We start from the raw sequence: 26472 nt of genomic DNA, 5'->3' as shown, positions 1-26472 counted from the left end.
GAAGCATTAAAAGCCTTAAAGTTCAAATGGAAAAAAGCAGTATATATAGAGACAAGATTAATGGAAAATATTGAAAGGCTGAGTAGATAAACTTTTGAGCTGAATATGTTTCCAGTTTATAAGAACATTGCTGAGATATTTTTTGTAATTGCCAAACTCATTTGATTTACTGTTTCTGATGCAAACATTACCTCTAGGAAGCTTGAAACAGCAAAAAATATTTACCATTTCTTCCCCTCCATCGTGCATGCAGATTGGTTTTTTTATTGTATGGATGCTGGCATTATTTATTTTCTTTTTTTAGAAAAAACATCATTGAAGCATTTGTTTTGGAAAAAACACATATAAAGAACTACATGGACTTTGCTACCAGGTATGAGAAATTATATTTAAGAAAAAGCAGGTCATAATTTAGGCCTAAAGGTGTTGTCATCCTCCGTTAAATTCAGCTGGTTAGTTCTAGTAATTATAATCTGACATACAAGAATATGTGAAAAGATAAAACCACACTATTTTTGTAGAAGATATGTTTTTTAAATTTTTTCATAGATTTATTGTTGCAGGAACTATTTATCTGATACCATTTTTGGTGCTATATACAGAAAAATTCTGACTTGTGGTCTCAACCTGGATTTGAACAAACAAGCAGGGTAACCAGGACTCTGGTACTGCAAATTCAGCCCATAGTGGCTGGGGAGTTTCATCACTGCTAGTGATTGCTTTGGGGAGGACTTGATTATGTCATATCTTAGACCAGTAGTACCAGTTGCAAACTTAGCAGAATCACTGCAGTAACCTAAATCAGCAAAAGTGAGATTATACAAAGTACTTCTCTGGTTTTAGTGGTTATTGTTGATAAGAATCAAGGAATATTTTAGGTCAGAAAATGTTGTCAAAGGATAACTTGGTAGTCAGAGATACAGTGTAATTGGCTCGTAAGAGACCTTCACCTGTGTGTAATGGAATGAGAAGCCCAAAGTTTTATTTATAAGCTATATCTTTAAGGAAAATATTCTAGATGCGTGTGCTCTATAAAACCTAGTAGGCTTAATTTCAAAGATTTTTTTTAAAAAAACACTGATTATCATAATACTTTGCTAAAACTTGTTTTCCCTGGGTTGTCAATTGTTATATGGCATTTTTTCAGTATCCCCATAGAGTAAAGAGATCTTCATTGGACTCATCTCATTTGGCACTGTAGCAGCTGCACATTTGGACTGATTAAAAGTATTAATAAGCTTGGAAAAAAGAATTGATAATCAGCTATCCATCTGCAGATTTCTTGGCATTAGGCACTGATAGGTTAGATCTGCAATTCCCCTGTCCACATTGTCTATCCTTTTTAATTCTGCCCTGTCTGCTGACATTTGAAACAGCTGTTGCAGCCTGAAGTCACAAAAAGAATGATGTTACCAAGCATGGATACCTTCCAGGCCAATCATATTTATTTGTGGAATTAGTGAAAAACTTATGTCTGCAGAGAGATACATTGATCAGTTGACTAAGTTATAACTAAAGCATTAGAAAAGAAATGCTTGCTAACTCTCAGGTTCATGCACTGAATGATTTAAAGGTATGTCTGTTTCTTCAGAGGGAAATGATCCATCCGCAAACCTTGCTTATGTGTTTGCAATGAACCTAGAAATGTAAGCTAGGAGGCAAACCATGCAACATAAGAAATTTGAAGGTTGAAATCAGTATACACAGTTTTTCCAAAGCTGGGCAAGTTCTCTGACATAATACCTAAATAATGTCAGTCTTATGTGCAACCACAAACTTACCCAATATGTGGCTGAAATGTCAGTTATCATGGACTATGTCTTTAGTTCTCAAAAGAACAAAGATTAGAAGGCATTTTAATCCAGTTCATCTTTCTAGCATCGTTAAGTCCTGATGTCAATGAAGTATAAGAGGTCATAGCCTGATGAAGACAATGTTGATGATTACATACTGAAATGAACAGTAAGTGGATTTTAAGTGGTTGCTTGCTTGCTTATTATATGAGGCTTTTTATTGACTTTTCTGACAAGTAGAAAAGTAGACAGACAAGACATAAGGACACACAAAAATGTATAACAAATATTATGGAGGGGAAAAAAGCAAGAGAAAAAAAAAAAAAAAGAAAGAAAACCACTAGAATTTATTTCCCTTAAAAAAAAAAAAAAAAAAAAGAAAAAAAAACCACAAAAAAAAAAACCAAAACACCACAACCTTGAAAATTCCAGTTAAAAAGAAGGAAAAATACATAGGAAGTCATCTTGGTTGCTTGCTTTTAAGAGCTCTGTTTTGACTTTTCTACCTTTACTTGGTTTCAAACTGTCTTGTAAGTGCTATGGATGGTTTGCATCTTAAAACAGTACTTAAAATATAGCCCTAAAATGTGAAGGGTGTAAAAAGCAGACATGTATTTGAGGTCTGCTTATATTTAATAAGCACTGAATACTTTGCTCTCATAGCTAATGGTGGTCCCACTCTACCTCGAATTTTTAGCCTCACCATGGGTAGTCTTCTTTATACTGTATTTCTAAGAGTTCTATCACCGTCTCAAAGCTGCATCTTCTACTGAATGCTGTAGCATTTGAAGTGTTGGGAGTATCATCTCTACTGTCAAGTGTAGACTAAGGATAAAAGGAATGAAGTGTTTTGCTTTGATGTGAATTGTGTTTAGATTATTACACTGCTTACCTACAGGAACTTCACCTTAATCTCTTATAGGAATGTCTGAAAGCTATAAGAACAAGCTTATAAAAACATAGTTTTGGAGCACTGCTTCTCATCTCCAAGTTGTGATGTTTATGACTGACTTACAGTTTTTGCTATTGGTTTCATGGCAGTGGAAGCCTAAATTTGATGCTTTGGGTATTTTTTCCATCTTCTTTTTCATCTCACAAAAACAAATCTTACAGTTTTACAGGTGCATTCATTTTTCTCATGGTCATGGATCGAGACATCTAATGATCTACATTTTCACTTGATCTCCAGTTCAGAGGCTTTGAGAAGGAGGAACCAGTATTTTTTGGTCAATTTACAGTCTTTCTCTTCCACTTACCAAAATAAATTTTAAAAATCTATATAGGTATATCTCCGAAGACTGTAGCTAAAGTACCACTATAATCAATTTGCTTACAAGGTCACAACTGATGCAGTTTTATTGAAGGAGAGCTAAACATGCTCTCTACCAGCCTGCCAAATGGCTAATGGATAAGCATTATGTAGGGAAACTGTTTGTGCAAGTGTTGGCCAAATTCTTTATACTGAGAATTAATCATTTCCAGTTTTTATAAATAAAATCACTGACATTCTCTAAAAGGCCAAAACCTGCATTACGTAATGTGTGTTGCTGTTTCAGAGACTGACATATTTGAAGTTTTGTTTCAGAAGAGCTGTGCACAACCTTTGTTGCATTTTCTAAAATGCTGTGTGATGAAAAGTGGTCCTAAGTAAGTGATGCTAAGCTGAGTGAAGGTGTGGCTGTGGACTGGTGATCTGATTTTTGCAAATGTGTGATACTTTGTACTTGCATGTTCATGTAAAAAATACTTAGATGGCTGAAAGGCTGTTGAGGTATGCAAATTTCACTAATTCACCTAGGCACTGTGGAAACATGAATGTGAAAATACATTCAGTTATTCATAAAATAGCTACAAATGAGGGAAACTTTCAAATATCTGTGCTTGTGTTGCTGTTTTCATGGACTCTTATTCATATTTTTTTCTCTGTTATAATGTACATGGAAAAGAGATTTAACTATATGACAGAATGAAAACTAAGGAACCAGTAGTAAAGTATATTATGCTCCTAAAGAGAACTTCTATTTTCTTTCTTTCTCTTTTTTAAGACTGAATGCTGAGTCTGAGTGATGTCAGGTCTAGTCATGTCTGAATAACTGTCGTGTACAAGAAAGGCAAAAAACAAATACAGAGGGAGCTAGGGTATGATCTTGTAAGTGGTGTAGTATTTGCAGCCACATTTAGAAGGGAAGCTGAAGCCACTTTTGTTGCTACTGTGTTGCATTGTTAGGGAAAGAATAGCATACAAAGGAAAGTGTGGCACATGTAGAGAATGACAATTTGGGTTTACCTAAGAAATTGATAAAAAACTGTAATTATGCTCATTAATATCCTCCCCTACTGGAAAACAAAATGTGAAAAGACCAACCATTACAGAACTAGCACAAACAGTTTGTAATTATTAGCAGCCCTATTCCTGTTGCACAGGGCTGTTTTCTTTAAATGTACCTCCATGACATTTCTTCTGAACAGATTGTCTACGACTAATGGCCTGAGAATCACACCGCTTGAAACGTAGCATTTCCTCAACATGACAGGACTTTTGTCTTTGCAAGTACTGACCAAACAATGCAACAAATTAACTATGTCACTATGAGTATTAGCACGTCACTTTTAGCTTTCCAGATAACATCAGCCTTTAATGTTAGCCTTAAAAGCAAATGTGTAAGAAAAGGCCAAAGCATAGAAAGAATTAAATGCCTCATCCAGGAACCTGCATATGTATGCTAAAGCTAGTCTTGGGCTGCCATTTTGATGCTGACTTTCAGGAGTATGCCGTTGCTTTCTGCTTCTGTCACTGCAAACTAAGAGCAGCCTTTCCTTATTAAGGTCTCTTCTGCTGGCTTTGTGTCTTAAAATGCAAACCCATCATCGTTTTATGTGTAATTGGTTGAATCAAATAATACATTTGATTCCATAAACTTTGAAACTCGGAGTATCTATGTATTGTGCATTATGAAATACATTTGTGATTTGCACTGTTTACTTGTGTGCAGAAGACTTTATATGATTCCCCAGAACAGCTTTGGGCTAGGAAGGCATCACTTCTTCCATTTTGCATATGTAGAGAGCTTGTCTGATAAAATTATAGTATTGATCATCAGCAAAGCACTGATAACCTCTCTGCTGGGTATGTGTATTGGTGCCAGGGAATGCCACTGGAAGAGACAAAAACAGTTGTTTCAAGGTCTTCTGACAAAGAGAAAATTTGATGAGAGGGAATTCACTAAATTAATGAAGCAGGCAGGTTTCTCTTGCTCTTTGCCTAATTCCAGGACCATCTATCCACCTAAAGCGCATCTACTGTGCTTTACTTGTTTTTTCTGCCAACTAACATAATTAGACTAATAGTTCAGTTGGTTGCAGGCTGCCTGAAGGTAGAAGACTGACACATGATAGCCAACAGAGACTGCTAGTGTTGCACAAAATAATTGTTTTATTTAAAAAAATAATAAAAAGCAAGACAAAACTGTAAACCATGCCAAGAACTGTGATGACAGCAAGTTATTTAGAAATTGTTGGTCTGCATTGTCTGCGCAACTCTGTAAACATCATTCAAAGCCTTTAATTTCAATGATGACACAGGGTGTTTCATAAGCCCTTTGTTTCAGGCTAGAAGCAACCTGTGGTGGGTTGTAGAGGGGAAGGAGTAGAGGGGATGTAAGTAATTGTAGAAACATTTATTTTAGATTATGGAGCCTGCTGGAGATGTAAAAGCGACTTAAATAGATGGTCATAGTGACTGCAGCTCTGAGTAGTAATGTATCCTTTCACAGATTCTAGAAATTGCAAAATATTTCCTTTCACTGGCACCCACTTGGAAAAATTCCAAGGAAGAAACCCCTTGTAAAAGCATTGTACTGAAGAGGACTACTAAAAGTCTAAATAGGATAGCAGAAAAATCAAAACACTTATTTAAATATTAATAACACTACCATCTCCTGTTCTGTTCTCTTGTCAATTCCTTGTGAAATTTGTTCCTCCAGAATTTGGGTGTTTAGTATCTCAACTACTCATGGAAAAACAGGTGGTTTTAAGGAAAGCCATTGCTGATCAGTCCACAGAACACATCTCTTCTGGTGTACTCCAAGACAGACGTCTGAAAGAATGTATGTGTTCTCATGGCTCTCTTTGCCTTAACTAAACTGAAAACAGTTACACAGTTACAACAGATGCTAGAACAGCTTCTGACAATTCCTGTATTAGACACAACATTAGTTTATTGCCAAAAGCAGATTCACTAGCTCAGTGCTCTCCAGTAAAGGAAGTAAGCTGCTGTAAAGGGTATAGTTTGAATTATTACTGGAATCAAAACGGGAGAATGCCATGAGGTATTACACTTGTGGGAGTGGCCAGAAGTCAGAGTTCTCTGAAATTTGGAGTTGGATTCCAGTTGTTTTAAGTTATTTCTAGGTTCTAGGACTATAAATTTATTTTGAAACTTAGAGTTTAGATGGAGTTTTTAAAGAGGACATTCAGCTTGCTTATAATGAAAAAAAAATCAACTCCCTACTTAAAATGGAGAGTGTTCCTATACAATCTGCAGTGAAGTTCACTCATTCTTTCCTTGTTCCATTTGATTAATGAAAGCAATGTATTTTCTCTCCTTCTGCCTGTGATTAATACTTCTCAGCACTCCTTTGTTCTTGGTGGCAGATTGTTGGGGGAGAGTTTCCACAATGAATTGGTTTTGATATCAAGTTTTAAATAGGCTTTGCCAGCCTGCTTGTTCTGTGAAAAATACTTCTCAGTCTCCAGTAGTGTATAGCCTGGACTGTGTCTGCTCTATTTCTCTGTTAAAGAGAAAGGAGTATAAGGAGGAGAGCCCATTTCAAAGCTCACTTCCATCACTGTGGCTGAAAAAGAACAGCTTGGCTGCGGCTTCCTTTCCCATATAAGCAGGGTAGGCATGTGGGGGCAGCAGGAGTAGTAGGCAGAGGCTGACTGAACCAGTTAAGTACTAGCCTTGGTAAGGGCAATTCATTCTTCCAGGTATGTGGCTTGAGTCAAAGCCTTACTGGGTGTTTGGGTGATGAGGTATTCTTTTAAAGCCATTATTGTCAGTGACACAGACAAAAGTTGCTCCCTGAATTCTCCTTGGGGAAGTACTGCCTCCAGTACTGACTACGTATAATTCAGTTACCTAGACCTTGGTGGTAAGGCAGGGCCTATTTTTAAGTAATATTTTGGACTGCCTACGCTAGTGATTCACACAGTGCCAAGGATGTTCCTGGACACGGGAATGCGATCATCCATTCATTTCCACTGTTAGAGCTGTCTTTGGATGACTTCTGGCCAAAGTCATCTGGGAGGTAACCCTGAGCGTAGTCTGGAGTTCAGTATGAGCCAAAGAGCAACAGGCAGTTCATATGCAGCTGGCCTGTTTTGGAGGATAAGAGAGTTTAATAATACAGGTGGGGACTGCTGTGAACGTGTTGGCCTCCATGCTGCTGAAAGGTACATTCAAGGCAAATTCATTTTGATCTAGTATCTTACAGAAACTTTTTCTTTAGTGGGCTATAAGCTTTTAAGGACTCATTTTCAATTCCTTGGTTTTCTACCCATGGTAAATGCCTCTGATGCATTGTTTCTGCTCATGCATTAGGGTGAACTACAGATACATAGAATCATAGAATCATAGAATCATAGAATAGTTAGGGTTGGAAAGGACCTTAAGATCACCTAGTTCCAACACCCCTGCCATGGGCAGGGACACCTCACACTAAACCATGCCACCCAAGGCCTCATCCAACCTGGCCTTGAACACCGCCAAGGATGGAGCATTCACAACCTCCCTCGGCAACTCATTGCAGTGCCTCACTACCCTCTCAGTAAAGAATTTCTTCCTTATATCCAAGGAAACACATTTTTGATTGTGTTTGCTTTCACTTAGAAGTTGGGAAATGCGTATTGAAGCAAGTGCAGATGTAAAACTGATGGCAGTTTGCCAGCATAATCTTTGATGTTACCAAGCATGAAACACCTATGTACAGGATAATACAGCTTTCCTTCTATATATGTGGTCAAACCACCATGTGCATGTTTTATTCCTTATCTTAAAAGCGTTGTTTTACATTGCAGCCTCCAAAATAAAAATTTAACTATTGAAATGGAATCCAGCACCCTCCTTTAAGTTAGAGTCAAAATAGAAAATGTGTTATTTTAGTAGGGCCGCTAAGACTGCAAAAATCCTCTTTGCACTTGACTGTGAGCTTCACCCTTTAAACAAACACTTTGTCCTGGTTTCAAATTCAATTTTTCACAACACAAGTCTTATTAATTAGATGGCAAGAGTAGCTGCAGCCAGTGACTTGTTCTTCTCCTGCAACTCCTTGTGTGGGGACTCTCACTCGTAGCTGATGAAAGCTATTTTACTTCTGCCTGGCTGAGGAGGAATCTTTATAATAGAAAGGACAGCTCGGTATCACAGTATCACAGTATGTTAGAGATTGGAAGGGACCTCAAAAGATCATCTAGTCCAATCCCCCTGCCAGAGCAGGAACACCTAGATAAGGTTACACAGGAATGTGTCCAGGCGGGTTTTGAATGTCTCCGGAGAAGGAGGCTCCACAACCTCTCTGGGCAGCCTGTTCCAGTGTTCTGTCACCCTCACTGAGAAGAAGTTTCTTCTCAAGTTTAAGTGGAACCTCTTGTGTTCCAGTTTATACCCATTACCCCTTGTCCTATCATTGTTTGCCATTGAGAAGAGCCTGGCTCCATCCTCATGACACTCCCCCTTTATATATTTATATACACTAATAAGGTCCCCCCGCAGTCTCCTCTTCTCCAAACTATAGAGACCCAGCTCCCTCAGCCTCTCCTCATAAGGGAGATGCTCCACTCCCTTAATCATCTTAGTTGCCCTGCACTGGACTCTCTCCAGCAGGTCCCTGTCCTTCTTGAACTGAGGGGCCCAGAACTGGACACAATATTCCAGATGCAGTCTCACCAGGGCAGAGTAGAGGGGAAGGAGGACCTCTCTCGACCTACTGACCACCCCCCTTCTAATACACCCCAGGATGCCATTGGCCTTCTTGGCCACAAGGGCACAGTGTTGGCTCATGGTCATCCTGGCGTCCACTAGGACCCCCAGGTCCCTCTCCCCTACACTACTCTCTAACAGGTCGTTCCCCAACCTATATTGGAACCTGGGGTTGTTCCTGCCCAGATGCAGGACTCTACACTTTCCCTTGTTATATTTCATCAAGTTTCTCCCTGCCCAACTCTCCAGCCCGTCCAGGTCCTGCTGGATGGCAGCACAGCCTTCTGGTGTGTCAGCCACTCCTCCCAGCTTAGTGTCATCAGCAAAATCGGTGCCCAAACACAGCCATCACCAAGAGTTACTTAAAATAACCTGAAAAATAAATGGTTTCTCCTCATCTTCTCCTTTCCTTCCAATCATATTTTTGTTAGCTACATTTGCCTGAGAACCCAAAACTCAGACGCAGTGTGACATTTCCCTTCCTTCCGCCTTCCCTTTCCACAGGTCTTTTACCCCCAGCTGTTGCTGTTGCTGCCAGCTCTGTTCAATTAACCTCAACAGGAATGCAGTCATCCCTCTGCAGTTCATCCTGTTCAGGATTAATGAACTGTGCTTTAAACCAAGGGAACTGCTAGTAAAAATGAGGTGTAATTTCATTAGAAAATCGTGTACTGCTAATTAATGAAGAAGGTCATATTAGGACTTGGCAGAATTGAGCTTAACTGGGAAAAAAAAATCTACAGAGCACAAATACGTGAAGTTTGCTACTTTCTCTTCTCTCTCGCTCTCTCTATGGACACTTTTTGTCACCAAACACCCTGTTTTCTGTCTCACTCGCATCAGGTCACCACGAAGGCATGGTATAAAGGCAGATGTAAGACCACTTGTTGTGGAACCACTTGTTTCTTCATCCTTTGTTTCTGAGTGATAACTGTGCATAATGTAATGTGTTAAAAAAAAAAAAAAAAAAGGACTGATCAAAATACTGAGGTCATTTCTTCTCCAGTTATGAACCAAGAAAATTCATGGTATTTTACTTTCATGCTGGTCCTGGAAAGTTTGCAGTCCTTCAGTTTCCCAATAGTGCTTGTTCTGTACATTAGAGCAAAAGTTTGGGCCATACCTCAGATACATTCAGCCTTTCACTTTCTGGATATCAAAAACAATCTTGATGGACACTTAGACAACGCAAAGTGACAAGGAACTTTAGAATAAAAAGTGACTGAAGAGACAGGGTAGTGACAGGGGAAGGGAGAGAAAACAGGTGAATGGCCAGTGTTTGAAGATCAGAAAAGGCAGCACGTAAAAATTTCCAAATTCTGTTTCTGTTTGGTCATGCATAACTTTATTTATTACTTCAGAGCTCTTGACTCTTCCATTGTAGCCTATTAATCAGTACCCGTCCTGTAAAAGATCAGGTAAATATCAAGATTTCCAATATTTCATGTCGTTACTAAAGGAGGTTTTATCATTAAGTAAACTGTCAGTCAGGTACTTTAATCCTTTATACCAAAAAGCCTGTATGTATGATATTTAACTCTCTAAACCATGTTGTAGTAAGTAGATTTTTCTTACTAAAAATTTCCATGGATCCTCCCAAATTCTAAAAATATACTTCTGACTCTCCAAATAAAAGATAATCCATTCTGGGAAGTATGTATCTATAAAAAATAGATTGAATCCAGGCTTTGAATATAAAACAAAGTCTCATGACTGGAATTTTCATAATATGATACTAAGAGAATTTTCTGTACAATATATTGTAATGGGCTAAATATCCACTAACCACAAAATATGCAAGTTTGTATTCTGTACATATAAAGGAGGAGGAGTGGATACATTTGAGTCAAAGATCCTCAAAGTATTTTGTATAAGAGCCAGAGCCAGCCAATGTGCTAGCATACATGCTTGTGTCTTAGCATGTAAGTACAGAAAGTCAGCCAAGCACTAAAAAAAAAATAAAAATCAGTTGCAGTTATTTCGGGGATGGTACTTTGTTTTTTATGTACTCCATTGTTGTATTTATAGATTTAAAAGAAATTACATCTTATCTTCAAATGTAATTACCAGGGGGAACATGGAAAATGGAATTTTCAAAGCAGCCCAAGGAAACTAAGGACCTGATTCTTAGCAGGCAGTAAAATAATATGCCAAGTGTCTTTTGGACACGCCAATGTCAAGCACCCATATGGGGCATTTTGTTACTTGATGCGGATTTGTTACAAGCAAGTCAGAAGTTCTGGTGAGAAGAGGATTTGCAATACAAAGACGTTTTATAGTATAATGAAATATTTCATACCAAGTTTTGTTTGTTATGAAAAAGAATGTGCTTTCTAGTTTGTGCAGAGGGTGGGTTGTTTGAGTTGGGGTTTTATGTTTTGTTTGTTGTTTTTTTTCTTTTTTCCTGGACAGCATTATGGGCCAAATGCTCAATCCTTTTATTTCAAAGGCAAAGTTTGATTTAAATGAGACCAGAATGCGTAGGTATGTGCTAAATCAGATATTTTTAAATGCATGCCACTAGAGATTGTGGAATTAAAAACACATTCATGAATAGTTGTTATTTCTTTGAGGTCAGATCACTTTTCTGTCTATGGGTCTATTTATGGTTTCAGGATAAGAAATTCTGACGCGTAGTAGCAGGAACTGATGAGTAAAACTTTCACATAGAAGAAAGACATGAGTTGTAATTTTCTGTTTCTTCAACATAAAGAAAATTCATGACTCCTGTAGCTGGGATGTAAAATTAATCTTGCTTATTTAGGAGGACCTTAATCAGACACTTTCAGTTTTACACTTGAACTGTGGTATCTGTAGTACCCAAAGGAGTCAGTTCTCACAGAATGTTTTTCATCTGCCTTTGTCTTCTTCTTAAAATATTTCTTTGATTTTGCCAGTGACCAATATTAGATCTTAATGGTATTTATTTATTATTTTTATTCTGTAGCTATATTAAGACCAGGAACACAAATGGAGTCCAGTTCCATACAATATTAGCAATCAGCTTCTATGCCAAAGCCAAGCAGTGACAGTTACAATAATGAATATTTGCTGCAGGCCACTGGTATGAAAATAGCACAGTGCTGCAAACCTGCGTCACCAGAAACAAATCTTCCCTTTGACTGTGACTGAATTCCCAGCTTAATTTTAGATCATTTATTATTGAAATAGTTCTTAAAACACTGTCATAATATAATGTTAAAAAATGCTGATTCAGTCTTCAAGGCATCAATTCAAATGCCTTCCTATTCCTTTTTGGTTGTTTTGTTGTTAATTTGGTTTATGGGTTATGGTTTTTTAATCCTTTATACCTTTAATGCTGTGCCCTGTATTTAGGGCACTGAAATGTGTACAGGCAGCAATACTGTAATATATTCGAAGAGACTCATGCTGGTTAGGTTAGAAGTTCTGGTGAGAAGAAGATTTGCATTTCATCTTTGTAAGCTTAATTGACAGCTATTAGAATGTTTTCTGTTAATTCCTGCAGATAATTCTAAAGTTTATATGAGAAGAAGCAGCTTTAAATCTGTGGTGGCTTTTATATGATGAACTTGGGTGGTTTTCTTGTCCATATTTTGAGTCATTAATGCATTCACATTAGTGGAATATATAATGTATTTGTACAGGACACCTTTTGAAAGTGCAGAATATATACACTGAACTTTGATTATTTTTTTAGTTGAAGAATATGAAGAGTTTAACATTTTTATTTTAATTTCTATATACAATGCTGCTTTCAAGTGTGCATCTCAAAATACCTGCAAAAGGACTTAAAAAATTGATTGCATTTTCTTTTCACTTTAAAATAATTACATAGGGAAATACTAGATGACATAGATAAAGGAGGTCACATATTTGAAGCCAAATAAAATCTGCAGCTATTTAAGTTTTTGTTGTTTTTCATTGCCTCAGGTTTTCCTTGCTTGGGGAGGAATACTGACCCTTGCACTGTAAGGCTGTTAAATGGTGATTTACATATGATGTACATACCTAATTTCCTGCAAGATTAGAATGAGCACCAAAGTTGCCGTCAATCCTGAGAAAATGTTAATGTCTTTCCCTCTTCCTGGTGCCATCAACCCTCTGCCTTCCTTTTCACCAAGAAGGTACATTGGCTGAACCTACTACTCTATGGTAGAACCAAGATGGAATAACTGAAGTTCTAAGACCAGTGTTATGTACTGCTGGGATTGGGCTTTTGAGGAAAATAATTTCACTGTGGCAACTTTCAACTGAAAGTTGAAACACTGACTTTCAGGTTCTTTGGGATGGGAAAGGAGTGGCTAGTTAAATGTATAATTTTGTGGCCAGGTCTACAAATGCTTCATTTACTCATCAGTTTCCCAACAAAAACCTTAATATTTCAAAGCAGGTTGGGTTTTCCTGAAACATTATTGTTGGTCTGTAAAAAAATAATAAATAAGAACAGAATGTTCAGCAAGTAATACTATTCCTTCTGCACCAGTATTTGACATGGCCGGTACTTTCAGGATATAACCACCTCCAGACTCATTCTCAGGAAGAAAATGAGGTGTTAAGCAGGATCTTATTTTTGCTATATGCTTTAATGCCTGGCAATCTGTAGAATATTCACATGACAAACTCTGCTTTCTTGGTTTTATGAATAATAATTGTTAAAAAACATTTGGGTTTTAAAAACTAAATGGGAAAATATGTACAAACATTACAAAATATACAATGTATAGAAATTAGTAAGTCTTGAAGGGTCGAATCCCCACTGACTGAAAGGGAATCATACCTGGGTTGGTTGCTCCTGCAGATATTTGGTCAGTCAGTTTCAAGTCCTCCAGTAGGCAGTATTTCCGGATGTCTGTAGGTAGGCTATTCTCAAGCTTTAATATTAGAACAAATTTCCTGATGTCTAATCTAAGGCTCTCTTGATGTAATCCAATAGTCTGTGTCCTATTAGGAAGGATCAGGGAAAAGAGTTTATTCTCTTGGTTTTAGCTACCTTCTACAGATATAAAAAGTGTTTTCAGTGTTTACCCTTCATCTTCCATATTCTGAGTCCATGTTTTCTAAACGTCTAATTTGTTTTGGCTTCCTCTCCCTCTTGTTGGTTTCCATTTGTATTGCTGCTGGATTAACAACAAAGCAGGTAATTTTTCATTTTTGACTTTGCAGTCCCCAGACTGGACACAGGGCCTTTAAGTGCTGATTAGAGGAGAAGAAAATACTTCATATGGCTTTCACTTTGGACTTCCAGTATGGCGGGGGGGACACCTTTTTCATAGCACAATGATATGAGAGATCTCTGTTCATCTTGTTACCTGCTACTGAAAGCTTTTTCTCATAAACAAGCAAAGAAAACAACACAAAATCAAACAAGTCCTCAAAAAGTAGTTTTGGGGCTGTTGTTCTTCATCCTGTTTTAATAGATCAGATTAATCCTACTGAGTGTGGACTCCTGCAGTTGTCTTTGCTGAAAAGTATCTAATTTTCTAGGCTGTTTCTCAGAATTGTTTTGAATCATGTCTCTGTGTTTGTGGTTGCTCTCAGTTTGCTATTGTCTGCTAAGGTATTAGGTATGTTCTTCATTAATGAAGTTGTTGAACAATCTGAAACACATCTCTGCAGCATCAATTAGTTGTGTCCCTCATGCACCACAACACATGCTGAGATCTATCAGCAAAAGAATTATTATTTTGCCTATTCTAATAAATTGCAGTGAATAAAGCACGGTACAGGTAGAGCACCACTAACACCAAGGGTTGTATGAAAGAAAATTAGCTGTCTGTGTTGGAACATACCCAGTTCCGGGGATATCTGAGTTAAGTAACTATGATTTCGTGCAGGAGAAACTGCTACTCAGTAGGACTTAATATGACAAAATACAACAGTGTAAAGCTGAAACAGCTCCTGTCCTTACTCTCCTTTACCTGTCCCTTACTTGCTCTCTTCTCCACTGGCCCACTTCTGTATCTTGCTGTCCTCTATCCTGCCAAGTACTTAACTACCATATGAAACTGCCATATCCAAATTTCATTTGTGCATTATTCAAACCACAATACCATTGTGTATTTTCTCTCTCTTGAATTTGAAAACTACAGAAAAAGCACAAGTTCTTAGATGCAAGCACTAGGTTTGCAAATAGGTTTAGGTTTATAATATGCTTACAATTTTTCCAAACATACCACTGATAAGAAAAATGAAAATCTTATTAGTGTTTGTGTAAGTCTCAGATTTAGAATTTTGCATATTTAATTACTATTATTAGTATTTATTGTTATTATGTAATAATGGATAATAATGGATAAATGTATGCTGTATATTATTCATTATGTATCATTTTATATTAGTTTTGGCTAATATCAAGTGAAGAAACAATTTAACATTTTATCAGATATCAAGAACAGACAATTATTTTAATATTAGCTTTAGTACAGAATGGTAAAACTTTAGCTTGGCTACTCATAATCAGCTGAAGTATTATGTGGTACTACGGCAGTTTATGCATCTGAAGTGCTGCCTATAAATTCTAACTGACTATTATAATGGTAAATTACACAACCTCTTCTAGTGGATTATCTTTCAGTTGCATAGTGCAGTTTTAATGACCTGTCTTTTCAGTTTATGAATTCTGTATTTACTGGGTGTTAGAGCAAGGCAGGAGACAGAATACGTGGCATTTCGATACATGGGAGTACTGTATTTTGTAACCACGCAAAATACAAAGAATAAGGTCAGATTTAGTTTGTTACCATTAGTCAAACCATCACCAGTACAACCTGGCTCTCTGTGCAGTTGCAGCATTAGGATGAAAACAAGCAAATGTCAAAGGTCAAAACCCCTTTTTTTGTGTTTCCTTCCATCGCCTGTCTTTGCCCACAGACATTACTACAGGGACACCAGCAATATCAACAACAACAACCGTGGAAATCCGGAAGAGCAGTGTTATGACAACTGAGATCACCTCTAAAGTAGAGAAAGTCCCCACAACAGCCACTAGCAGCACCACATGCCCTTCCGTGGAGACTGAGGAAGAAAAAGCAAAAAGACTGCTGTACTGTTCACTATGCAAAGTCGCTGTCAACTCTGCCTCGCAGCTGGAGGCGCACAACAGTGGTGAGATGGAGCAGTGCTTGCTTTTCTCCTTTTTTTCCTTCTGTCTCAAGAGCTGTGCAATTATCTTCCCCTGAATAGATTAGATCTCTTGCAGCAGGGGACAAAGAGGTGGCAGAAAACTGGCAATTACGAGGAATTCATTAACTATTAAAGAATAAAAATGACAGGCAAAGAGTCTTTCATAAAGGGGGAAGAAAAGGATTTTATTGCATGCAAGTTACCCATTTTCTTATATTTTAGCTTTTGCAGCTTCGAAATCTTATAGAGCTAAATGACAGCTCATGCTTCATTACCTTTGGTGTTCACAGTTTGCATAGTTTTGTTTGCGCCAGCTAGCAAACTGAGTATGAATGCCATTAGTTTTGTTTGAAATCTAACAAATTAAGGCTGAAAGAGGGAGCGTCAGTTGGAGTCCAATAACGAGAGTTAGAATTCTTAGCTCCATATTGTCTGTTAATAACCTGTTAAAATTATGTATATCTTCCCTTTGTTTTCATCAACTGATAGCACCTACTGTATGAGAGTTTCTTAATTTTCAAACATTTTCATGTTATTAGAGCTAGTAGCTTCAATAATTGCCAGTAGTAGCGAGCCATCATTCACAGTCAGTTTTAAGTGGTGAGCAGAGTTAAAAGATCTTGGGATTTAATATGGTGGCAATGACCACCTATAACCATCCTACAGAAAATCTCCTAATTTTGGATGTCAGGGGTTACCTGCCAGCAGGGTAAATAGATTTAAGAGACAGACAGAGAGCCTAAGGTTTGAAACATAGAGACAGCAGCCATATACCTGCAGCAAAATGATCAGTGGTTTCATGATGTAATAAAATAGGAATTAACTTTGGCATGTCTGAAGAATCCTCTTAAATTAAAAAGGAAATGATAATTTGTTGGTATTCATGAGAAACAAAGCCTAGTCAGTTTTGAATGCTGTGTTTGATGTATGCCAGGTCTTCAGCTGGTGAAAATTCAACTTTATAAAGCTATTTAACTTCACATAAGGGTTAGACTCAGCATTTTTCTGATCAAGATGAGAGTCGAAACATTATTCTTAATATTTAAACACAACCTTCCAAGTTTTTGCCTATCGATGCTGATAAACTGTGTGTGTGCTCACACACATGCATGCTTGTTAAAAGTGCACATGTGAGTGCATATAGCAATTACCCATGGAACACTAGTTCTGTACACAGAACAGTTTGTTATCATCACAGCCTGCCTGTGTGGAAGTCAACAGTATAAGAGATTGTTCAGTCTGAATAAAGGTAACGCTACAGGACACTTGTTTTCTGTCCAATCTTTATTTTAATAAAAAATTCAAGTGAAATTTCCTCACATGTACATTTCTGACACATTTCGGTTTCTGTCCAGGCCATTGAAGATCCATAGGTTGCTGCCAAAAACCTCTGCCCCTTTTTGATTTGAAAGCTAATTAGTTAATTACAGATTTAAGTGTAAGATACATAAGACATACTGTTTATCAGTCCATTCAGGAGGACAACAAATCAAACCCAACTACATCTTTAATAGCTAAATTACTCTTCTTTTGCAGCTACAGTTCAGGTCTTATTAGCAGCAGGAGTTAATGAGGAAAGTCACACCCATTTAACTTCACATCAGGATGCCTGATTGTGCCACTACTTACTGGTGTGGCTGTTTTGTTCTAGTGCATTACCTACAGTTATGTAATTTAATGATGAAATATCAGATGTTAAATACTGTTACATCGGTATGAATCAGATACAGACAAACACAGGCATATTCCAAGGACAGCATGTGGCACCAAGCCGAGGCTCATATGATTTTCTTTTAAAAAGAAAATAAAACAAGGAATGCAACCAAATTGCCAAAGTTGTTTCTGTTTCCCATTTCTAATGTCTCCAGGGACTAAGCACAAAACTATGCTGGAAGCTCGGAATGGAAGTGGAACCATAAAAGCCTTTCCCCGGGCAGGCGTAAAAGGCAAAGGACCTGTGAATAAAGGAAACACAGGCCTTCAGAACAAAACATTTCACTGTGAAATATGTGATGTGCACGTAAACTCTGAGACACAACTGAAACAGGTACTCAGCTAGCTTGCAGAGTGTGAATCCTTGGCTGTTCTTTGTTTTCATGATGATAAAGTACCAACACAGTCAACATGTGTCAGTCTAACAGTTTACACCCAAATGCAGCTTACAGATTTTGCCCTTTGTATTTGGCTGTCATGCTGTATATTTTGGTTTGGATATGATTTTCCCTTACACAGAATATGTTTTCTCAAAATCTCTTGATTACTTGATGATCTCAAAAAGTCTTTTCCAACCTAGTTGGTTTTATGATTCTATGATTCTACATATATTTCTGTAAAGCGTTATAGAAGCTGTAAGCTGCAACATGTTACAACTGTCTTTAGACTGCTGTAATTGTCATGAGCTAATAAACCCTGCCATTTAGTGTACTGCATGATATTGGACTTGACAAAGAGGTGGAGGTGGGTGCAGGTAGTACTTTCACAGAACACTGAATAACCTGCTTGGAAATGCAGGCTGGAGAGGATTTGTACTATTTTTTTATCAGTGTTACTCTAACTGAGAAGCATGACCTCTAAATTGCAATCACACTAAGTTATGTTCAGTCATTCTTCAGATGAACAAAGCCTCTGTTCTGAAAAACACTTAGTTTAATTCCGTATGCCTTTTGGAATTAAACTTGGGGAACTTTACAAGAATGAAGATAAATTCAGTAATGGACAATAGCAATACTTGTCTTCTGCTTTCAGGAAAAAAAAAAAAGCCCAGGGTTTTTTTTTGGGGGGGGGTTTGTGAGAACTGTTGAGAATGGAAATCAAAGAATATAGTACTGAAAAAGGTCCTTTACATCTAATACTGCAATAAAGTCTGTGTAGCAGGATTTTTGTAAAATCTCATGGATTTCATGAAGAAGACTTTAAACAATTTTGTGACCTTCCCCCCTGCCCCCCTTCCAATAGGGGATACTCTACTATCTAATATTCTTCCAAAATTTCTGCCAGCAGTGGCTTGAATTTGATGAGTGCTTTATAAATAGGGAGGAATTTTTCAAAGGCTTCTGTCTTTGACCCGATTCAGGTCCTGTTGAAGTTAGCAAAGGTGATAAAATAATTGACTACAGGGAAAGCAGAGCTGAACTGAGCACTGTTAAAAATCACAGTTCCAGTATGTGATACACAAAGGATCGTTCAAATTGGAATAGACCCTGTTTCCATTTGTTATTGAATTAGTCAAAGTAATGCTGCTGTAGAGAGCAGTAGCCTTCAGTGTTGGAACACCCTTATGAAAAGCAAAATCTGAAATGATTTATTAAACAACTATCACTCTTCCTCCCCCCCAAATGTATTTTAACAGCACATAAGCAGTAGAAGGCACAAAGACAGAGCTGCTGGGAAGCCACCTAAACCTAAATACAGCCCTTACAACAAACTCCAGAAAGGAACACATCCTCTAGGGGTAAGTCAAACACTTTTATGGTTGTTTGGGTTTGGGTTTATTTTATTTTACTTTTATTTTCACCAGGCTGAGTAGGGGTTTTAGAAAATGTAGGTGGAAAAATTATTAAAATGAGAGGAAAAGTGCCAGCAATGGGAGTATACAAGTGTATGAGCCCACGGAAGCCCACAGGGGACTTTTTATATACTCTAATGGGTGTTGACTACAACCTGTAGGTCCTCAGTTTTGTAGCTTGAACTGAATAATCCCAGGAAAGAAGCTTGTTTCAAAGGTAATTAAGGAGCAAGAGATGATAGAAACATCCAGATGTCAAACAGGATTTTTCCAGTTTTCACAAAGGACAATAGTGATGAAATGGCTAAATAATACTCTATAAAACATGAAACCTTTCTTCTATTTAGAAAAATTATTCAGATAACAATTAAAATAATTGAAAAAAGCCATCTCTCATTTCATTCCACTCAGTTTCAGGATAGTTTTGGTCACATTTTTGGCTGCCAGGATAAACTATCTGTAACACAGTTCTTATTAGTTTCAATAGCTGAGAAAAATGTTTACTTTTTAATAAAAAAACCCTCTAGGATTCTGCCATCAGTTAAGAAACAGTTTATATTGTGCGTGGGTTAGCGAAACATCTGACATTTATCTCCATCAGATAAACTGCATGATTGTTTTATGTGCTGTGGTGTTTTTTAAGTGTTTATAGATGGTTTTGGCAGAGGAAGGATGTTGACTCCTTGGCATTATAGAGAGTAGCTCCTTATGCCGTGACCATCTTCTTTAATGCTGTTAGAATACGGAGCTTTGTTTCTGTGAAAACCCAGTTCTCTTTAAGTTAAAGCTCTTTTCTTGACAACAGAAGTTTGTCTTTGTTGGAGCCACCCTCATGAGTATATATTCATGCATGATTCAGTTGGGTAGGAGCTTTCCTAAATGTTGTAGTGTAATGCAGTGCCACATTCTGGTACATCCACTGGTAGGGATATAGGCCTGTAGGATTTTCCAGTAATCCACCAGGAAGACCAAGGTCTCCAGTACATATAAGCTATACTGAAAGGAATAGAAAATATGTGAGGTATCACAGTATGCTAGAGATTGGAAGGGACCTCAAAAGATCATCTAGTCCAATCCCCCTGCCAGAGCAGGAACACCTAGATGAGGTTACACAGGAATGTGTCCAGGCGGGTTTTGAATGTCTCCAGAGAAGGAGAAGGACCACATCCACCGCTCTGCCATCATCCATCCACCGTGTTATTTCCTCATAAAAGGCTATGAGGTTGGTCAAGCATGACTTGGTAAGTAGGACAAGAAATCACTAAAGCCTCTCCGACAGCATTATTATTCCTTTAGGAAATCCATTGTTTCCTAGGGGATGAAAATAACTATCACATTACTGTTGCTGTTGTGCAAAGTTCTCTGTTTACAGATTTTTGTAATGGTGGTTTTCGAGAACTCCAGCCAGGATCATTTAGTTGCTTCATAGACAAATAAAGGCAATGTATCCTTTTTCTACTTCCTAACTCCCAATTGCTCACAATATACAAGTCAGGGTAGAGGCGAGCAAAGAGATCAAGGCAACTTAAGAAGGATAGAATGAGTTAGTAATAAACGAACAGATCTGTGTAGTAGAATGGAGACCACACTTAGAAAAGATGACAGCAGTTATCTATTCAGTCTTTTCGGTTTTGAACAGAAAAAAATACCAAAATTGCTGTCATTTGAAATGCAGAATGGCACAGCAACAAGCCAAGATGTGCTAATTTATCTTTGAATGTAAATGTTTTTTATGAACTCTAGATTTTTCTTTGCTCCCCATTAATTTTTCAAGTCATTTACTGTCCCTGAGTTTGCTTCATTGAAAATAAAACAGATAGTGGCTACTTTACTTTTGATGCGGACTTGTGTGTTAACTAATACTTGCAGGGTATTGTATATGCTAAATATTACTAGTTTTGCAGCTATCCTGAAATCAGAGCTGTGTTGATAAATTAACTACAGAGCTATCTAACTTCATTAGAAGTTTTTGATTCCTCCAAGAATGGGAAAATATAAACATAAGACACATAAAATCTTTGTTCTTCATGACAAAAAAAAAATGTATGAACATCACCAGATGTTTTTCCACAGAAGTTAGGAAAAGGATGTACTAGATTTTCATAGCTGTTCTAGACCAAAAACCTTTCCATTGCCATTTTTTCAGTGTCATCTCTACTGCTTTGCTTGGTCTGGTTTTGCATGCTTCAGAGGAAACTTTATTAATTCCCATGGTACTATTGCAGAGTTTAAGAAATCTTGTAATATTGGGACTTAGTTGATATTTCTTCAAGACACAAATGTCCAGCATGTATAAAACACTACACTGGAGGGAAAAAGTTTATCAGACATTTGATAGTCCAAACTTTCTGCAATAAAATAACTCTTAGGAAGAACATCCTTCACTGGAAATTCTAGACCTCAGTCAGAGTCCTGTTGTTTTGGGCTGGGGTTTTCTGTACTTTGTACACAGGATTTTTACTTTTTTTTTCTGTGTGTTCTTAACAGTATTTACTAAACACTGTAAGGAAGGAGGAAAAAGTCAAATGCTCAGCAGGGAAGAATACAGCGTGGATCAGTGGGTGTCATACTGATCAAGGAAAAGATCAGATCATTCTTTTCATAGGCACCATGAGGAATTTTGTATCTAACATGCATTATATCCTCCTTTAAGAGAATAACAGAATCTGGTCCCCTATGAGTATCTCTCTCAGAGCTTTAGAAAGACCTTGAGGCCAGGAAGAGTTGCCAGTGGGTATTAGGAAAAGTAAAAATCCCGAATCCATCTGGCTGGTAAAGAACCACAGGCTTTTTTAGAATATGGCAATAGTGTAATGGTGAAACTCGCTGGTGGTTCATGTCGGACTACTCCTGCTCTTACTTTCTGACTGGTCACTCTCAAGGTACTGGTGAGTTGAAAATATCAAATTGATAGAGTTCAAGCTAATTATTTGAAAGTCCCTTTCAGTTCAAGGATGAGAAATTGTTTCCCTGTGAGTGAGAAGTGTCCATACTTACAGTGAGATGTACCGTGGTATGGTATATATATTCATATTCTGTATATTCAATACTACATATTCAGGTTTATGTTCTTTGCAAAGAGCCTCAGGTCATGCCAGGACACATACCCACTAAAAGTCCATCAAAGCCAATGGGAACTTTTCCTTGCCAGTGCATGAGGTTTCTATTCTTATCTCAGAATTATAAAACCAGAACAACAAAGGTATTCAGGCTCCTGGCATCTCATTAGAAACTTGAAGTCCCACTGAAATCTGCAGAAATCTATATAGACTACTCTGATGTTCATTTGTATGCATACCTAATGTAAATTCTCTTAAATAATAATGGACCTCTGTGAATATATTCAGTCAGTCTGGGAAAAGCATCAGGAGTTGGTTTGTTGTTTTTTTTTTTTTGTCTTTTTGGAAACGAAATTAGTTGTATTTGGTAATTGCACAAGACTCATGATTTAAATGTTTTTAAAGGAGAAGCCTCAGTGACAGTAATAAAAATACCATGTTTTGGCATGTGATGTAGGGAGGATTCTTTTCGTGACAACATTTTAAAATATCTGCCACTTTTTCAGAGTCCTTGTAAGAGTGAACAGTATATTAGTCAAAAAATTTTGAAGATGCAGATAGATGACATAAGGCAGCACCCATAGAATTCACCACCTATTTGAACCTTTGAAACATAGAAGATTTTAATAACTGGTGCAAGACAAACTTTGTTTTTTTATTTGCTTGTTCTCGGAAACAGGAGCTAAAAAATAGGAGCTAGCTGGAGATCTTAATTTTAAGTAGAACTTGCATCCTAATAGTAAAAACAAAAGTCAGACCAGGGAATAGGATACGTTTTCATTGTACTCTGTTCTCTATCATAAAGCTGTCCAGATGGAGGTCTTTTAATTGATGGCTAATTCTTCTTTATTTAATTCTTGTATGGTACATGCAGCATTACTTTGGTGCAGATTGCCCAGCCCCTATTTTACTTAGTGGGAGGTGTCCCTGCCCATGGCAGGGGGGTTGGAACTAGATGATCTTAAGGTCCTTTCCAACCCTAACTATTCTATGATGCTATTTAAGTTTTCTTTGTTTTCTAATCTCATGTTAAATTGCAAGTCTCAGCAATAAGGTGTGAACATTGAAACTGCCTGTCCCCAACCAAATCCTGCTCACCCTTGTCCAATCTGTAAGATTGTATCTCCTGTCACAAGCCTGCAACTCACAGAGTCAGTAGCTGCTATGAGGCCCCTCTTACCTGATTTTGCACTTCTCATCTTAAGTCAAGCTCCCTGTGGTGTTCCTAATATGAACAAATTATGTCTCTCTGTTTGTTTGTTTTCTCTCTCCCCCACAGGTAAAATTAGTATTTTCAAAGGAACCTTCAAAGCCAATGGCTCCACGGATCCTACCAAACCCGCTAGCAGCTGCAGCAGCAGCTGCTGCTGTGGCTGTGAATTCCCCCTTCAGTCTTCGCACAGCCCCAGCAGCCACCCTTTTCCAGACTTCAGCACTTCCTCCAGCACTCCTACGACCAGCTCCAGGGCCTATACGGACCACTCATACTCCTGTGCTGTTTGCTCCTTACTGAACTCCAAACGGGAATTAATTGTACTGCAATAATTTTTCAAAACAAACAAACAAAACAAAAAGAAAATCAAGAACATTGAACTATGCAGTGTTTATTTATAGTTTAAAGTATATATGAAGAGCCAGGACTTTTGATAGAGAACTGAACAAATTCTAAAGGGGGGAATGGGCAGTATTTTCTCCAGATGAGAACATTCCTCTTGAGTATTGATCGTTTTAGAACTGATCTCCAGCATTGACTTGTAGTGACATACAAAACTCATGAAGCCTTTGACTGTGCTTTTTGGCACATATTTCCCTGCAATGTCTTTCCTGCTTTATGAAACAACTTACAAATTTGTCTAAAGGGCATTAACTGGTTCCAATGTACATAAAATACTTTATTCTGTAGATTAAAGAAGAAGGAAAAAAAAAAAAAACACTGTGAATAGTAGTACCCTTACCAATCCTCCTGCCAAATCAGCAGTTAATGGGTATTTATCTGAACAAAAGTAGATATAATAGATGTCTTGTAAAACAGTAGTATTGTGTCTCTATCTATGCCACTAGGTTTCTAACTGAGTTGCAAAAGACAAAATGAAAAAATTATGTCACTTTGGTAAGTAGTCAAAAATTATGACAATAATGTGGCGCTGTTCCTGGTGAGCAGAAATTGCTTTCCTCACCCAGAGAAGAATGGGCAGGAAGTTAACCTATGATTAGGGCAAAGTAAATTGTAAAGAAGATTTAGTGAGAGAAAAAAAAAATATCCAGATGCTGTACACAGAATAGGTCAAAATTCTATTTAACTGAGAATGTATGTGTACTCTGTGTGTATATTCAAAAAGTGTAATACATACAGGATAGATCAATGTTGAAGGCATGCCAGTGGACAGCTAAAACTACACTCTTGTCCTGAAACAGTCCTGATACCTTAGTGTTGAGCAGACAGAAGACACAAATGGGTTGCGCAAAGTCATAACTAGCAAATGAAAAGCAGGAGAGAAATCCTGGCCTCATTTAAGTCAGTATAAAGTTCCTTCTGACTGCAGTGTAGCCAGAATTTCCTCCCAAGAATGGCACATATTCCTTTTATATCACACCAGTGGGAGTGTCTATAGATCCAGGTAACATTTTTTGCAACAAGCTTAGTCACAGAAGCAGTTTTATTCTCTTGTTTTATTTCCTACTGATGTGATATAAAATGTCTTAATATACCTATAAAATGTAAACAGCAACTCGTGAGATACATATTACAAGATAACTGCACATTGTGGGTTTGGAACAAATGCAACCTTTAGGATCTGAAGGGACCCTGGAATTCTGTAGCTGACCTTTATATAAGGACAGCTTAAAGCCTTATACACTTACTGTGAGGCTTAAAGGGGTTGACTGTGTCCCTTTAAATTGAGATTTATCAGGGGTATATATAGATATATTGTATATATGTTAGAGTAAGAAAAATAACTTATAAACAGAAAATCTACTATATAAAATAATTATATAATCATTGAGTTTCACATGTGGGTCATTAAGTGATACGTAACAAAAGCAGAGAAAAAATAGACTTCTTGAATCTGATTCTTGCTGCCTGCTTTTTCCCATAGGGAGCTGAAAAGTATCTATTAATATTACAGAGTGCACTGCTGAGTGGCATGCGACCACTCTGATGTGTAGCTAAGTGAAATACCTACCATACATTTAGGAGGAATAAAATTTAAAAACATAATTTAAGTTTAGATGTGGAAATTATTTGAAAGATTTTATTAAAAAGTAGTAATGCAAAATATTGACCATGTGGTTGCTATAAGATGCTGCCTGTGGTTAATGTGGACAGTTGGGAGATACAGAGGATGGGAATATACAGCACTTTTGACTTGCAGTTCATAAGTGAGCCTTCCATATACATTGATATTTGCCATTTTTTAAACCTCTCTGCATTTAGATTTTATAAAAAAAATATATAAAAAGAGAGAAAGAAGAGGTTCCATGGATGTCTGTGTCCAAAGAATTCCAAAGAGATGCATTTATTTATCTACAAGTGTTAAAATAAGTTCTATATTATGTATTTCTATTTCATCCAGTTTATTTGCAAACGTTTGTGCCTTGAAATGAAATGGGCTTTTGTTTATATCTAATTCACTCCTATGTAGCCATGAAGAAGATGTGATGGTGATTTCAGGGCTAATTGCTACCTGGATTGCTTTGGCCCAATTTCCAAAACAAGAAGAGTATGAGTAAGTTCCTGAAGCCAAGTTTAGGCACCTAAATAACTAGGGGCTGACATTTAAAAGGGCTCCCTAACTCTACAGCTCCCAGTAAAGAGGCAGTAAACAAACCAGCCTTCAAAACCTGCGCCTAGAACTCAATTAAGAAAATGGCTCATTTTATTTCGGTACGTAAATGTAATGTAGTAATGTTCAACTCCTCTTTGCAAAATCTTAGCCTTGGTCTTTTAAGCCTGCTTTCAATCTTCCATCTTTTTGCAGAAGTTGTAGTGCCGTTGCCAGCTGTGTTCATATCCCTCCTTGAATAGAGCAC

General features: G+C 37.4%; 1 protein-coding gene across 2 annotated transcripts in view; it reads left to right on the top strand.

Annotated features, from left to right (window-relative positions):
• The window catches only part of ZNF385D (zinc finger protein 385D), a gene marked incomplete at its 5' end in the record, with an annotated part of 434342 nt that extends 409650 nt beyond the window's left edge, over window positions 1-24692 (top strand). For both annotated transcript variants that reach the window (XM_080639318.1, XM_080639317.1), the window contains 4 exons: window positions 15625-15858; window positions 17745-17923; window positions 19226-19327; window positions 23720-24692. In XM_080639318.1, coding sequence (XP_080495444.1) covers window positions 15625-15858; window positions 17745-17923; window positions 19226-19327; window positions 23720-23953 — 749 coding nt within the window. In that variant the 3' untranslated portion in view covers window positions 23954-24692. The remainder of the gene's footprint in view (window positions 1-15624; window positions 15859-17744; window positions 17924-19225; window positions 19328-23719) is intronic.
• Between the last annotated feature and the right edge of the window lie 1780 nt (window positions 24693-26472).

The sequence above is a fragment of the Psittacula echo genome, assembly GCF_963264785.1.
Source record: "Psittacula echo genome assembly, chromosome: 2".
NCBI classification, from domain to species: Eukaryota; Metazoa; Chordata; class Aves; order Psittaciformes; family Psittacidae; genus Psittacula; species Psittacula echo.
This window is presented reverse-complemented; position numbering and strand designations above follow the sequence as displayed.